Below are 17,641 nucleotides of genomic sequence, written 5' to 3' on the forward strand. Positions count from 1 at the left end.
GGCATTCTATTTAGTTCCAATTGTAAATCATTGTCAATAAAACACCATTTTTTTGGACTTTGTTTCAAGAGATTTGTTCCTTACACAATCGTGTGATCCCTTTTTAATTGTTAGCGACTATCCGCGCGAAACAAATTCAAAATTTATTTAGCTCTTTTTTTAACATTTCATGTGTGTGTAAATTATTTTGTAACCTCATGAGTACAAGTAACATTATTCATGCTTTGATAGTCCAAAAGTCAAAAAGAATTATCAAGCCTGTTTGAACGCAAAGAATATTTTCCTTTTTTTCCCCCAAAAAAAGTCATAAATTATGATCTCAATCCCACGTGCTAGCCAGCTATGTATTTGTAAGTCGCATTTATATATTTGGCTGTGACTCTATCATTCAAAAGAAGATGTCAGTCACTATCAATAATAAATAAATAAATTGTTTATTATTCTAAAATTATACTATGTCTGTATTTGAGGCATATTATTTTGAAAGAATATATTTTAGAATAGCAGATTCATAGAAAATATGTGATTAAAAAAATAAGGAAAAATTTTAAATTTATGTTTAATATTATTTTAATAAAAAATATATGATTGAAATGATATCAAAATATTATTTAAAAAAAAAAATAAAAAAAAAAAATATTATTTTAAAATTTTTTTTTTTTTTTTTTTTTGGAAAAAAAATGCGGTTCAAACAGGGTCTATATATACACATATTTCCCAAGTTCCAATTCAACAAACTTATTATACAGTAGAGAGAGGAAACATGGCAGATTGTCCAGGCAAGTCCCAATTTTTGCTTTTTCCTTTGATTCAAACCATTTATACAGAAAACGGGCTTCACATAATTGCTACAGACACTCACATGGAGGTGGCCCTATGTGATTAAAATATTGTCCATAAGAATCCCCACCATCCCCCTATTGTGTTTGTATTGTAGCGCTTCTGTAAGTCCATTTTCTGTACATATAAAATGCTTCCCTTCTTTCTTCCTTTTTTCCTTTTATATTTATAATGAGATCTACAACTTCTTGTGAAAAATTAGATTATGCTACTGAAAATATGTCCCTTTTTAAGCCAGATAATTTTTTTTTCCGACCACTCGAAGAAATAAACCCTTCACCTTGATCAAAGTCAATTCTAAGATCAATAATTCTAAAGCCGATTCTAAAATCAATAATATACGTTGGATGGCCGAAAGGGGAGGGGAAGGGGGATTTATGTTTTCCAAGAAAAATAATATAAATTATTGGTTCATGTGAGTTGGATCGAAATGGATAGCAATTGAAGTTATAATACTACAAGATAATATTTTTGAATATTGATATAAATTCATTATAAGTAAAGATTTCTGGACGGAGCTGGTGGGAGCAAAAGGGGATGTCGCGGCGGCAGCGATAGGGAGAGAATAGACACGTGGATGCAATTGTTTTGAAGGATGGAACTCCAGTGACAAGAGACTTCCATTGCAACCGTGTGTGGGTTTGAGTCAACGATCATGTAAATGTAATTCGTGCTCCTCGTATTGTTTAAAATCTAAATTTTCAATACGAACTAATATATCATGTCAAATATGTCATAAATGAAATGTGATATGGAGTGTAAGTAGTGGCTAAAGGGTATAATAAACTCGTGCTCTTATTGTTTGAGCAAAATACAATAAAAGATTTACAAAATTTTAACAAGTGATTAGAGAGTTTGATCTATTGAATATTCTTGCATTTATCCCTTCATCAATTAATCATGCGATATGGATTCAACCAACCTAGAAAAATTACTTAAAGTTCGATCAATCAATTCATTCATGCCGTTGTCCCGTTCATCAATTAATCAGGCACCATGTATCCCATCAACGTTATTGAATCTTTTGAAAAATGCATTCATTCTGAATTTTCTTTTTCAAACAAAATGATCTTTATTCATGTTAATAAGAGACATTTTGAGCCCACACACGTTTATTTGGGAAAAAAAAAATTAAAATAAGTAAATTCTTTTGTCAAAATTAAAAATAAAGAAACTACTTATTTTGACAAAAAAATTAAATAATTTTTATTTACAAAATTCACTTATGCTTCTTAAAATAATTTATATTCTTATTAAGCCCTTGTTTGATCTTCATTTTTTCAAAAGAAAAATGTTCTTTGGTGTATACTTAATTTGACAGTTGTCTAATAGAAGGTGAGATTCGCGATTATCTGTGATTATTTTATAATTGCGAGCCCCACCCTCCTATTAGAGGGCTATTAGCTAAAGTGTATACCTAATATTACTCATTTCAAAAAAAAAATATATATATATATATTTATTTTTATTATATTTTTTTAATAAAATAATATTACACGTAGATGCTTAAACAACGAGAAAGCCAAAGTGACAAGCTTGTCACCCAATAATCCTTGAACGAACCCTAGTAAACTTGCAAGTTTGGTCCCACGCCGACATAGCCGCGAGGCCCCATAGGCCATCACGCGTGAATTCAACATCGAAAAAATAAAACTAAAAACATTTCCGTCATTCAGATAAACAAAACAAAAGATTGCAACGAAAATGGCGTGTATCTGATCCGAAGTGGTTGAACTCACATGAAACACGAGCGGCTTCACACATAACATGCAACAAATCCATGAATGATGAATCCATCTTTTATTTCAGGTAATCTGCACTACAAATCTTGAATCTTTAATCCTCTGTATTTCTCATGTTCTTGAAATCTTCCTGAGAAATCAAACCTGAAGCTGTTCTTTTTTTAGTGAAATTCAGCCGAAAAATTAGTCCTTTTTTCTTCGCTGATGGTGTGTAAAATTGAGCAATTGTGTTTAGCTCAAGCCTCGACAATTTTAAGGTTTTAAATTTTATTGCGAGTTTCCTCAAATGTTTGATTTAAAGCGAACTTGAGGTATTGAAGTTTAAAATTTTATTGGGTTTCTTCTGTAAGCTGTGTTTTTGAAAAGTTTTGTTTTTGGGGGACCATTGTTCCCTGGAATCAAAATTCTTGATTTCGGGTTTTTGTTGGAAAAAGAATTAGGGTTTCGCTTTTTTGGGTTGAATAATCTTAGTTTTGAGGTTTTCAAAAAGTTCTTTTTGTAGGTAACTTGAGGTTCACAGATACTAAGATTTTAAATCTTAAATATAGGGGTTGTATCGATACAAATGGTCTTTTGAAAAGAACCTCAATTGTTGGGAAAAAAAAAAAAAAAATTAGATTCTGGTTGTCTTTTTCCATTTTGGGCGTAAAAATCAATTAGTTTTGAATTAGGGCGTGAAAATTGGGCTTGTGTAAGATTTTAGTCTCTCTATTTTTTGCACCTTTCTTGAGGAAACTGGTTTTCTGAAGTGTTGAAAGATGACGGATAAGTTTTGGTTAAATGAAGAGGGCAAGGCTATGGTTGAAGGTGTTTTAGGCAGCGAAGCCACTGAATACTTTGTGTGGTCGGCTTCAAATAATGTGCTGTCAGAATTCACTGGCTTGAGTGGAGATCTGGGAGTCCTGCAGGGTCTGTGCAAGATTGTTGAAGGGTCAGATTGGACTTATGCCATCTATTGGCAAGTAGCAAAATCGAAATCTGGTAAATCGGCCTTGATATGGGGGGACGGGCATCTTAAAGAATCAACAGAAGGTGAGGATAAAGATGGATTTTCATCTGATAGTCAAAAACCAGCTGAAGGAGATCTAAGAAAACTAGTTCTTCAGAAGATTCTCACGTGCTTTGGGCGATTGAATGATGATAACATGTTGACTAAGTTGGATCAGGTGTCTGAAGTTGAGATGTTTTATCTCATGTCAATGTACTTTGCATTTCCCTTTGATAAACCCTCCATTCCTTCTCAATCATTTAACTCTGCTAGATCAATTTGGGTTTCTGATGTGAAAAGCTGTTTAGAACACTATCAATCAAGATCATATTTAGCAAAATCTGCTCATTTGGAGACGGTGGCATTTGTCCCGTTGAAATCGGGAGTTGTGGAGATTGGTTCCAAGAAATCGATTCCCGAGGACCAGAATGTCATTAAGTTGGCAAAATCTATAGTTTGCAAACCGAACTCTGCACAGCCAAAAGTTTGTCCCAAAATATTTGGGCAAGAACTCAGTCTCGGAGGTTCCAAATCAGGTCCTATCAGTATAAGTTTTTCTCCGAAGGTGGAAGATGATTCTGGTTTTTCTTCAGAATCATACGATGTACAAACATTAGGCAGTTCTCGAGTTTATGGGAACTCGTCAAATGGGCACCGAAGTGATGAAGGTGAAGCAAAACTGTTTCCTCAGATGAACCAGATCATTGTCAGGGGATCAAATTCACATGACATAGTTTCTAGTATGGACCAAACTATTGAAGATTCTTTGCTTCTTGCTGATGACCGAAAACCTAGAAAGAGAGGTAGGAAGCCGGCCAATGGGAGGGAAGAACCACTGAATCACGTGGAAGCGGAAAGACAGAGACGTGAGAAGCTTAATCAGCGTTTTTATGCATTAAGAGCCGTGGTTCCAAATATCTCAAAGATGGACAAAGCGTCTCTACTCGGTGATGCAATTGCCTATATTACAGATCTTCAGACAAAGATAAGAATCTTGGAAGCTGAGAAAGAGATGGTGAGTAATAAGCAAAATAATGATGATATCCCTGAAATGGATTTCTATGAAAGGCATGATGATGCAGTTGTACGAGTGAAATTCCCCCTAGATTCTCACCCTGTATCTGGTGTTGTAAAGATGCTGAGGGAGCATCAAGCTGTTGTGCAAGAATCGAGTATTTCCATATCCGACAATGGTCAGGTGGTTCACACGTTCTCTCTTGAAACTCAGGGCGATACTGCTGAACAATTGAAGGAGAAGTTGACTGCCTCCCTCTTGCAATGATCCTGCCATAAATTTGCATCTGTAAGCTGTATCTCCATTATCTATTGTATTTCTGGTTTATGACAGGGATGCCTAGTTTTGATAACAAATGAGGGCATTTGCCTGTATATAAGTAGTTGCTACCTAGCTAAGTTACACTCTTGTATCTGATTATGCTCCTGTATTTGGCTATATGATGGATTGTTCTTCATTGCATATTCTCTCCTGTTTAATTGACTCTTGTTACATCATAAGAATTACCATTTACCATGGAGGCTTAGAATCGATACAGGGGATGGTTGATATTCTTATGTACGTTATCTCCTTGTGATTATGTTTCACTTCTTTTGAGTGGCATAACAACTTGTGCTTGGCCTTTTGTCCGCTCAAATCATAGGGGTTCTTGACAAGTTCTTGTGCTGGCTATTTTTCTTTCGACCTTCCCCTTCTGTTTCTGCAAGCCTAAACATCATCGAGAATGTACAGTAAAACGATCAAAAACTTACTTTTACCTTCTCTGTTACTTCATTGAGTCTTGTGTACTTGTTGGTATCAGCATCTTACGAGGAAATTATGCGCCTTCTATGGGTTTATAATCTTTTTAGTTAAGGCAATGACCACTGCCCTGTAGAATGTTTGTTCATTTGGAAGATGAAAAGGAACTTAAGCTTTGGAGAGGATTCATTTGAACAGACGTATCTTTGGAGGGATTTTTCGATTTCTTTCGGTTTAAAATTATCAACACTCGGCGGCAACAAGGACGGTGACTTTCTTGGTTTGAAACCATACGAAAGGTAGAAAACTAGGTAAATTAGTTTTAATCTTGCAATGTCTCTATCAAAAATGCCGAGTCTTTTTGAAGTTCTTGTGCATAATGTCTGGCAACTTATTTACAATTTTGTTAGATAAATTTGCCTTTACTAAGGACGACCTAAGAAAATCTTTTCAAAAGACTTGGCCCCAAAGAGATGGAACAAGGGCATTTCGTTTGAAGGAGTCCTTCGAATCAATTCATATCCATCTCTGAGACATAGTGACCATCTCTGGGACATAGGGACCATGGAGAATAAGGTGTAAACTGGAGTGACACGAAAACAATAAAAAGTTTGAGATTGAATTTGAATTTTTCACAAATTCAATTTGATGACAGAATTTGACTGTTGACTTGTAGGATTTTCAAAGAATTAGAAATTGAAAGGGTCATCAGGAGAATAACTAGGTTTATGTTTAGGTTAATTACAACATAATTTTTGAAATTTATATTCCAATTTCCGGAGGGGAAAAAAGAAAAAAAATAACCTTCCACTAATGCAGTAATGCTACTGTTTTTATTATTTTTGACCTCCATTATCTAAAGGTTCATTTTTTTTTCAAAACTCGTCTTTCATCACATTCTTTCGATAAAATAATTTTGCACGTAAATAATTTTTCCTATTTTTTAATCATATATTTTTCAAAAAATCATTATTTCATAACTCATTTTTAAGAAAAATGTGTCTAAAACATACTCTACATCTATTTGTATTTATACGCATTATGCATTAGCAAATACTCTTAGGGCCTGTTTGATTTGAGGAGTTTTCCATGGAATTCTATTTTCCACCTTTTTTCTTATTTTATTGCAAGAATTTTCTAGGCAATTGATTTTCCATCCGCTTCTTCACGTGACCCATATTTCCTTGATTTTGTGAAATTTCAATTCCCATGGATTTGGTGGGAAATTAATTTTCCAGGTTTTTTTTTTTTGAAATAAATTCTATCTACAATTATAACAAATTTCATTCCCTTTAATTGATAATTTTCATAGAAACAAAGCCAAACGAACACCAAAAGATTCAAAATTTGAACATTTTTCAGGTGAAAAATTATATCAATCAAACACATTTAATTGACAATTTTCAGTAAAACAAGTTTTAGGTAATTCAATTCTTGCAATCAAATTCCATGCTATGTTAAGAAACTCGTTCAAAGTGTGATCTTTTGGCATCAAATTAATTAGAAATAACTTAAAATATGTTTTGTAAGTTGATTAAATGAGATTGAATAGGACAAGAGAATAATATTTTAACAACCATGCTATGTTGCCAGAAAATAGTTGACATGTAACTTGACCGAAACTCACAATAGGAAGACACATTCTTTTTTTTTTCTTTTTCTTTTTCTGGGGACTTTTTTATTCATGCAGAAACCACGCGCGTGTGAGCAAATGTCAAGCATTGTGTCAAATTTTTTCGGGGCAAAGTAGTTTAATTCATATTTTAACATATACATCTCGTCCTATCGTTTGGGTCCAAACCTACCAACATGTTTTCAGGAGATGACTGATTTTCTTCTTGCGGTTGAATGGAACAAGTTGATCATATTACTTAACATTTCGAAATGCTAAATCAAACATTTTTATTTTCTTTTTTTCTTTTTTGTAAAACCATGGATGATACATGATTAATTTATTAAATTAGAAAAATGGGAGAAATAACAGAAAATTTTTTATTACCATTTTCCTTCTTGAATATCATTGAAACTCTAACGTGCATCTCTCATTGGTTGACTCACTCTATAACATTGAAGCAAAGTGGTGTTGAAGATAAAATTAAATAATTTTTTATTTTATTTTTTCAAGGTTATCCAACGTGTACATCACAAATTATAATGATTTTGAGTTCATGCCTTGCCTCAAGGGAAAAATTGTACATGACTTTGAACAAATTCTACTTTTTAACAAACGCATTAATTACATGAATTAAACTACTTTATTAGAATTTTTTTTGCCAGAATGATTAACATCCTCTCACATGCGTGTGGATCCCGTGTAAAAAAAGAAAGTCCAAAAAAGAAGGGCCTCTCAATTGTGAGTGCCGATAAGCCATTATATCAAAAAAATTCGAGCAACGTAACATGATCATAATTACATTGTTGGAAGCTACAAATTTAAATATCCGTTCATTTGTTATTTTGTTCGTAAATTGAATACATGAAAATACACCAAATTTACAAAGGAAGTTCAAAGAATGAAACAAGAAAATGTTTGGTTCGTTAACCTTAAAAAAGAAAAAAGAACTAAAGAATTAGTTTGCCTTTTATGGTACAGTCCGCTGTTAATATAACTTAACTGTAGTTACTTCTGTAATGGTAATAACTAATAAAGCAGCTTCATTTACGATTAGTAGCCATTCCAAACTGCACCATTTGCTCTGGATAGTCATTATCAGGTGCAAGTGGTGGTGGTGGCGCCGCCGCCACACTACGCCCTGCAAAATTCTTCTCGCTGATAGAGCTCCGGCATGGCCTACCACCGCTGCCGCCAACCCATGTGCAGCCATTTGGCGAAGGCGGCCGAACCGGGCGCCTCTGCAAGGATGGTAACACTAGATGTCCCATTTTCATCCATTGCTTGTCTTCTTTTTCAAGAAATCTTGCAGCTTCGTAGGGTTTAATGTATAAAAGAAAAAATATTGCCATGATAGTTAAGAAAACATTTGGAGACCTCATCCTGTTCAGAAAGCAAAGAGGAACTAATTCTGGTAAATAAATTCGAATTGGAGATATGTTTGTGTGTATATGTATATGTGTAGATATGTTATATGTGTGTATATATAGTACATGAAAAGAGAAAACAGTGAAAATTTATGACTTGAATATTTCATATTTTAATTTTTAAGGCATAGGTTTTGACTACTGACTCCAAGAACTTGCATAAAAATAGAATTTTGAATGGGTCATGAGGATGGTGGGGAGAACAAGGTTTAATTTAAATTATAGAGTTCTTATTTTATTCTCTCCCCGAATGACAATCTTTTGTCTGTTGCTAGTTGTTCTAGTTTTTCGACCCAACTTAACGGTAACAATCGTGAATATATATGTTCTTAATATCAAGAAATGACGGTCTTATGAGATCGTTTATTTTGTAACTTTAATTTGTGGGGAGGGGTCGATATATTGGGGTCGCCACTTGGCCATGTTGTCAACCAAGTTGTATACTATGTTTTACAAATAGCATGGTCCGTGTAAGTAATTGATGTGTGTTTTGGTTTCCATTATATAATTTTTTTTTTTATGTTAATTGATAAAAATAGAAAAACTAGTATAAAATTTGGATTGATTAATTGAAATTATGCTTTGAAACAAGTTAAAATCAAAATTTGAACATCTCAAAAAGGCAAGAAATAATTCAACTGCAATATGAATGATCGACATTTATTTATTTTTTTACATGAAGATGGTTGTTTAATTATAAAATTTTTTTTTCCAGGAAAATATATTTTAAATATATATATATTTTTTTACCAAAAGTTTAATTAGGTGAAAATATTATACAAATTATACAGAAAATAGTGAAACAAATCCAATATTTGATAATTGAAAGCGAATTCAAAGACAGTTTATTTAAAATTTGAAAACGTGTTATTTTGAATTGACGGGGCTTTTGTTCTACGCAGTTGAATGTTTCAACTTTTGGTCTCAATTACGTGGCATAAAGGTCAAATCAATAGAATAGAGTAGATAAGTTTAAAAAAATTAAACATAAAAAAATTTGTTTCATGGTAGAGAGAAAATCTTTGAAGGCTAAAACTTTAAGACTTTTTTTAGCCCAAATTAATTTAAATAACTTTAATAAATATATGAATTTTCAAAACGGTAATTTTTTAGTGGTAAAAATAGAAAATAATGATCATCTCTCAAGTTTTTCGTTTAAACGAGCCTTAATTTTATTGGTTAAAATATCAATTTAAACTCATTAAAATTGATGATAATTTATTTGCATTTATTATTTTGATAAAGACAAACAAACTCGACTTAGTCAAGTTAATCGAGCTAATACTCAACCAAATGAAATTAATGATCGAGTAGAATTCGTCTGCACCATTCTTAATCTGTCTATGTGCATGATGCATCTGTTTTTGGTAAATAAACCGTAGATAATGGAAGTCATTTTTCGTAATCTATAGGTCTCTTGAAGTCATGTATTTAGGAAAGACCTAATGAAAGTCATTTCTCTACCTTGAAGTCTTATGAAAATTAAAATGTAACAAAATTTACATATTGTTTTTGTGTCTATATTAGTATGTTCAGATATCGAATACGAACGGAGACAAGCTTGAGCTTTGCAGCAATTGAACATCTTACTTTTCTTGTCCAATTATTTTGGTTCGGTGAATCTCACTTTGACATTATTTTCAAAGACGTATATAAGAAGGTACTATCAAGTAACTATGAATTTATTTTAACTTTTAGCCGTTGAATTGAATTGATGGATTAATATTATTCTAAACTTTCAAAGTGTAAAATCAAATTAATATTTATTTATTTATTTTGAAAAGATTGCAATAAGGGTCCCTAACCTTTGTTAAAAAGTATAAATGGGACTCCAACTTCCATATCTTGACACCTCCATTTAAGGGCTCGTTTGACAATAAATTGTAACTATTGTTTAAGGGTTGTTTTTTTTTTTTTTTTTTTTTTTTTTTTTTTTTTTTGAGTTTTGAGTTCATTTTCTGTTTTGAGGGTTTTTTTTTTTTAATTTTTAAAAGCTCTATTGGTTTGTTGTTTTGAAAAATTAATTTTTAAAATAAAAAACTAGAAAACATGTTTGTTTTGAAATTTTGAAAAATTGTTTTATTATATTTTATTCCATTAAATTTAATTGTTCAGTTAAAAAAAGGAAATTTTATATACATTTTAAAGTTGGTGATTTTTTATAATATTTTTTCTTACTAAAAAGGTAAAATTAAAAAATAATAAATTAATTTAAAAAATAGGAAATAAAACAAAAACTAATGCGTGTACTTAAAATATTTTTGACCATCTTCATTTAAATATTTTTTAAAACTTTTTATGTAAATAATCATTAAGAGCTAGATCTATTTTTATTTTTACTTATTTTTATAATTTTCATTTTTCTAGAAATTTTAATAATCTTAATTTTTTTTCACAATTTTTATTTTAATTTTTAGAATTCTAGAATTTGTTTTTTTTTTTCAAATTTTTATATTTAAAAAATATCATTTTTTAATTTTAATTTTTAATTTTATTTGTCAGAATTTTATATTTATATTTATAATTTTATTTAATAACTATTTTTTTTAAACTCTTGTTTTTTATGTTTTGGGTGTTTTTAAAATTTTCACTGAAAGCACTCAAAACATCAAAAATGCTTTTTGAGTTTTATGGTATAAAATTTATTATTTTTTTTAAAAACATATTTTCAAAAATAACAAATCAAATACGTTATCAGTGTTTTGCAAAATTGAAATTGGAACGGCTTGAAGACACTAGATCAAATACACCCTATACCTTTTATAAATGTAGTAGCCACAAGTTCTTGTGGATAGAATCCATCCAAATGGATATTTATGATATATTGAGGATTGCGGGGGGTTGGGGGGACTTATTTGCACTTTTTACAGAGATTAGGAAACCCACTGAAGAAAACGAAACAAAAGTTATACCACCATTTTCTCCCATTTTAATATGATTGAAAAGTTCTATGTTGTGTCTGAACGTGCCTCAACTTGTGCAACATACGAAATTAGTTGATTTTTTGATGTGTCACGTGCTTAGTTTGTCTCTCATCTAAATCTCCCTTGTCATCCTCAATTCATTTTTTATGGTGTTTATGCATTTAAGGGCAATTTGACCAAAACTCTCACAAGCACTATAATATATTTTCATTCTTTTTGTAAAAGTTCGAAGTGTTTTTCTTGAGTGGATTTTGGAACTTCTTTTTGATAGTGAGTTAATTTTTAGGTTGTTTGTCGAGTTGGTTTGACTTAAAGAATTTCTTAAATTGTCTGAACGTAATTCATCCAGATAGATCAATTTTGCCGCAAAGGTTATTTAAAGATTGTGACAAAAAATGCATGGTGGGAATATGTATAGGACTATTTGTGCTAATTTCTCAATTTTACTATAATATTGAAAAAAGACTAATCTAGAATATAATTTTCTTTTCTTTTCTTAGTCTAGGCAATTCAATGTGTATAATATCAAAATAAATAAGGATTCTAAATTCATGCATGCCTCACAGTCACCCTTTTATTTGAAAATTGTCCACGAGTACCATGAACAAATTCTGCCTTTAAACTAAAACATCACATAATATTCGAAGCTTAGAAAAACATATTCTTAATTTCATTTAATTTATTGTTTTGTTTATGAAAATGAATACATGAAAATACACAAAACTTAAAGAATAGAATAAAACAAAAAAAGTTTGGTTTCTTAACCAAAAAGATATGAAATAATTTCATCAGCAATTGCCTCTGTGTTATGACGCAGTGCAAAGCTAATATATAATTGTTGTTAAGTCTTCAATGAATTGTCAGTTGGCATTTCTGTAATGGCACTAAAGCGTCTTCATTTGGAATCAGTAGCCATTCCAAACTTTTGGCTGGGGAAATACGCATTATCAGCTGCAAGAGGTGGTGGAGGAGGAGGAGGCGCCACCACACTACGCCCTGCAAAATTCTTCTCGCTTATAGAGCTCCGACATGGCCTGCCACCGCTGCCACCCACCCAAATGCAGCCATTTGGCGAAGGCGGGCGAACGGGGCGCCTCTGTAAGGATGGTAACACTAGATGTCCCATTTTCATCCATTGTTGTTCTTCTTTATCAAGAATTCTTGCAGCTTCATAGGGTTTAATGTATAAAAGAAAAAATATTGCCATCATAGTTAGGAAAACATTTGGAGCCCTCATCTTGTTCAGCTCGAAAAATGGAATTGATTCTGGTAAATAAACGCAAATAGGAGATGTGTTTGTTTATAATATGTGTGCGTATATATATAGTGCATGAACAGAGAAATTAAGAACGAATAATTAAGGCTTGAATATTTCGTTTATCAATTTTATGGCCCCTAGCTTTGACTTTGACCATAAAGAATTGCATAAAAGTAGATTTGAATGGGTCATGACGTGGGAAAACAAATTAAAATCAATTTAACGATGATGATCAACATTAATCTATTAAATTATTTATTCTATAATAATTTTTTTTCCTAGGAAAAAATGTCTATATAAAACCAATTTACCGATATGTTTTCTATAGGTAAAAATATTTTATGGTATTGTATGGAAAAAGAAAGAAAAATCCAAAGATAGTTAATTAAAAAGTCGAAACGAAATCGACAAAAAAAGAAAATTCATGTAAAAGACAACATTTTATGTTGAATTGACCAGGGATTTTGTTTTACGCGTTTGAATGTTTGAAGTTTTAGTTTCAAATATTGTGCTTGATAAGAGCTTACACAGCAAGCGTTACGACTGAATTTAGTAGCATCGACGGACCTGTTTTAGTGGTCAAAATAAAAAATGACTGCCTCTTAGGTTTTTTGTTTAAATGGCCCATTTATAGATTATATGATCAAGTTAAGCTTATTGAAAATTAATTTTTATTTTGTAAAGATTCACTTTACTCAACATTTTTTCGAGTTAGATGAGCTAAAATACTCAACCAAATTAGTGAAACCCTCAAGTAGGTCGAGCAAGATCAAGCAACTAGGTGAAACTGTCGAGTTAGTTCTCAATCAACTCGATCGACTATTGGTTTAATGTCATCAAGTACCCAATATGTGTATATGTTGATAGATTATTCTACTTGTACATCAAATATTAAATGAAGGGTTACATAATGCAAAAGTAACCCTTGAGATTGCAAACATAATGGTGAAAGACTTGTAACAAGTACGTTGAGTATTAAAAAGGGAAAACCAAAAGAAAAATACTAAAATAAATTAAAAAATGATGATAAAAACTTTTTGAAATAGTGAAAGGCTTGAGAACACTTGTGAAAATTTTCGTTTTTTGTACTTGGTAAAAACGAAAAAAGAAAAAGGAATATGGAATTTTTCAAAGGAAAAGAGTTAAAAGACATGTATGTTCCGTTTGACATATTTTTGAAATGTTAAAAACTTTTTATATAATAAGAAATTACTTTTGAACATTTTTGAATAATTTTTTGAAGTATTTTATCTAGTTAAAAATGTTTTTAGATGAAACTGGCCCAAAATAATTTCGTCAGAAAGCTCTTTAAAAAAAATAAAAAATGGTAGAAGTGAAAACAGATGCTCGCCAAACGGGTCCGTAAAGAAGTAGTGAATAGTTTTTCATTTTCTTCCGCCACATGCTAGAAATTTCTTCCTAATATATAGTATTCACTTCCTTCAACCCGGCCTAGGTTAATTAACAATGTCCACCGTGTTTGACACGAAAAATGTAGAATTTGTCAGCACCATTCTTAATTCAATTAAACTACTTTGTCTAAGTTCATCTATTTTGGGGTGTAATGTGAAGGTCTCCTAAAATCATTTAGGAAAGACGTACATTAGTGGAGAACCTTGAAGTCTCATGAAAAATTAAAATGTAACAAATTTACATATTATTTCTGTCAATATTAGTTCGTTCAATTATAGAGTACGAACCGAGACAAGCTCGAACTTTTGGTAACAATGAAACATCTCTAATTCTAGTTTAGAGAAATGTACACGTTTCACTTGCTTAAAATAGAGAATTAGAACCCTAATTTGCTTATGAATTTGGCCTAGTTCTTCACATATAATAAGTTCTCGTTTGATTAGGATTAAATTAGTTCATTGAGAGTAGGACGGGTCAAGGTACTTTTTTCATCACATACAATTTATATTGATTTAAATATGTAGATTGTAGAGAAGTATTCCAACGGATAATAGAGGAAAATTGGATTTCTAATCAAAATCATTAAGAATATGTAAAATGAACCAATCACAATTGAGATTATTAGCAACAGTAAACTTGGTAATGATTGAGATTATTAGCAATAGTAAACTTACTATTACCATAAGATTGTACCCAAGTTTTGTTCCGGTCCCAATTTTCGCTTTAGTCGTAGATGACCTACGGAGAAATATCTTAGATAAAATTTTATAAAAATATTGAGGGTAAAATATTTCAATTGCTATTGAACTTTTGCCATTGAATTTTAAAAGTTCTTTAAATTGCACTAAACTTAATTCCTCGAATGTTTTCCAGCTGCCATTAAACTTTATAGGTTCTTTGAGTTACCATTGAATTTACTAAAATATTATTCTATCCGTCACTCTATATCATCCGTCATCTTAATGGACTCAATGAACTTACTAAAATGGTTTCACATCAGTAATTATATCTATCTAGTCATCTAGTCCATTAACATTTAAATACAAGTGATGGAGTAACGTTTGAAATAATATTTTGGTAAGTCCATGGGTAATTTAGAGAAGGAGATGAATATAAGTTAAAACTTTACAGAACCACTTGATTCAATACGCTTAAGGTAAATAAGCTGAAAGAAAATATATGAAATATCATTTTAGTCATCGAAAAATATTGATAACTGCAAAAGTAGCTACTTTTAGTAGTAAAAATAATCTTATTATCTAAAGAAGACAATTTTTAGCCAACTCTAAAAAAAGTGTAATTTCTTTTGTACAAAGAAGCACAGCCAAACATGCTCTCAATGTTTTTATAGATTTAGGCTTAATAATTACACAAAAAATATTTTACGCTAGGCTGGTATGTAAAAAAAAAAATATTTGGGCTCAGATAGACTAATTGTTTGTCATTTGTGAAATAAACACATAAAATTAAACTTGTATAATGAAAACCAGAAATAGTTTGGTTCCTTAAGCCAAACAAGAATGTAAAAAATATATCAGTAATTGCTTCTATATATTGAATTTCGAAGAATTTTTCTTGAGTAGATTTTGGAACTTCTTTTTGTTAGTGAGTTAATTTTTAGGCTGTTTGTCGAGTTGGTTTGACTTCAAAAATTTCTTAAATTGTCTGAACGTAATTAGTCGAGATAGATCAACTGTGCCTCAAGGCTCAAAGGTTATTTAAAGATTTTGACAAAAATGCATGGTGGGAATATGTTCAGGACTATTGATGCTAATTTCTCGATTTTACATATTACCTATATTATTGAAAAAAGGCGAGTGTAGAATATAAATAAATTTATTTTTTTCTTTTCTTTGTCAAGGCAATTCAATGCGTATAATATCAAAATAAATAAGGATTCTAAGTTCATGCGTGCCTCACTGTCACCATTTTATTTGAAAATTGTCCGCGAATACCACGAACAAATTCTGCTTTTAAACTAAAACATTACATAATATTCAAAGCAGACAAAAACATATTTTTAATTTCTTTTAATTTATTATTTTGTTCACGAAAATGAATACATGAAAATACACAAAACTTAAAGAACAGATATAAAACAAGAAAGAGTTTGGTTTCTTAACCAAACAAATATGAAATAATTTCATCAGCAATAGCTTCAGTATTCTGACACAGAGCAAAGTTAATATACAATTGTTGTTAGGTCTTCAAAGAATTGTCAGTTGGCATTTCTGTAATGGTTCTAAAGCGTCTTCATTTGGAATCAGTAGCCATTCCATACTTTTGGCTGAGGAAATACGCATTATCAGCTGCAAGCGGTGGTGGAGGAAGAGGCCCCACCACACTACGCCCTGCAAAATTCTTCTCGCTTATAGAGCTCCGGCATGGCCTGCCACCACTTTCGCCCACCCATGTGCAGCCATTTGGCGAAGGCGGGCGAACCGGGCGCCTTTGCAAGGATGGTAACACTAGATGCCCCATTTTCATCCATTGTTGTTCTTCTTTATCAAGAATTCTTGCAGCTTCGTAGGGTTCAATGTATAAAAGAAAAAATATTGCCATGATAGTTAAGAAAACATTTAGAGACCTGATCATCTTGTTCATCAAGCTAAGAGGAATTAATTCTGGTAAATAACAAGCAAATTGGAGATGTGTTTGTTCATAATATGTGTGCGTATATATATTGCGCATGACAAGAGAAATTAAGAATGAAAAATTATGACATGAATATTTCATGTATCAATTTTCTGGCCCTTGCTTTGACTTTGACCCTAAAGAACTGCATAAAATTAGAATTTGAATGGGTCATGACGAGGGGAAAAAAAAAGTTAAAATCAATTCAACCATATTATGATTGATCAACACAAATGTAGTAAAATAACTACTCAATAATAAAAAAAATTTCCCTCGAAAAAATGTCTTTAAAAAATAAAAATCAATTTACCAATATGTTTTCTCTAGGTAAAAATATTTTATGATTTTATATGGAAAAGGAAAGACAAATCCAAAGATAAGTTATTAAAAAGTTGAAATAAAATCGACAAAAAAAAAAATCATGTAAAAGAAACCTTTTATATTGAATTGACCAGGGATTTTGTTCTGCGCGTTTGAATGAATGTTTGAAATTTTTAGTTTCAAATATTGTGCTTGATAAGGGTTTACACGACAAGCCTAATGACTGAATTTATTAGCATCAACGGACCTGTTTTAATGGTCAAAATAGAAAATGATCGTCTCTCAAGTTTTTTCGTTTAAATGGCCCATTTATAAATTTTATGATCATTTGTTCCCATTGATTTTTATTCTGCAAAGATTCGCTCCACTCGACATTTTTATCGAGTTAGATGAGCTAATATGCTCAACCAAATCTCGAGGTCAAGCATGATCAAGCAACCTGATGAAACTGATAAAATGTATAAATTGATTATCATTGCTAAGAAGAGAGTCAACGCTGCAAACGTAATGGAAAAAGACCTGAGAAGGAGAAATACTAAAATAAATTAAAAAAATGATGAGAAATAGCTTTTTGAAATAGTGAAAGGCCTGATAATACTTGTCAAAATTTTCATTTTCTGTACTTGGTAAAAATGAAAAAAGATATATGGGATCTTAAAATATTGAAAGTCTATTCCTCAAAGGAAAAGAGTCAAGAGACGTACGCTGGTTTGACACGATAAGAAA

The 17,641-nt window shown here is 31.3% G+C and overlaps 1 protein-coding gene across 2 annotated transcripts; it reads left to right on the top strand.

The window, feature by feature from the left end:
- The first annotated feature begins 2,490 nt into the window (after nucleotides 1-2,490).
- On the top strand, nucleotides 2,491-5,057 carry LOC111411855 (transcription factor bHLH3-like). 2 transcript variants are annotated; one of them, XM_023042487.1, is made up of 2 exons: nucleotides 2,491-2,649; nucleotides 3,332-5,057. In XM_023042487.1, the coding sequence occupies exon 2, from the start codon at nucleotides 3,341-3,343 to the stop codon at nucleotides 4,850-4,852; it is 1,512 nt and encodes a 503-aa protein (XP_022898255.1). In that variant the 5' UTR covers nucleotides 2,491-2,649; nucleotides 3,332-3,340; the 3' UTR covers nucleotides 4,853-5,057. The 2 variants fall into 2 exon arrangements, with proteins under 2 accessions (XP_022898255.1, XP_022898256.1); XM_023042488.1 differs by having other exon boundaries at nucleotides 3,369-5,057.
- Nucleotides 5,058-17,641: the final 12,584 nt, after the last annotated feature.

Source organism: Olea europaea, chromosome 16, assembly GCF_002742605.1.
Source record: "Olea europaea var. sylvestris chromosome 16, O_europaea_v1, whole genome shotgun sequence".
Classification (NCBI taxonomy): Eukaryota; Viridiplantae; Streptophyta; class Magnoliopsida; order Lamiales; family Oleaceae; genus Olea; species Olea europaea.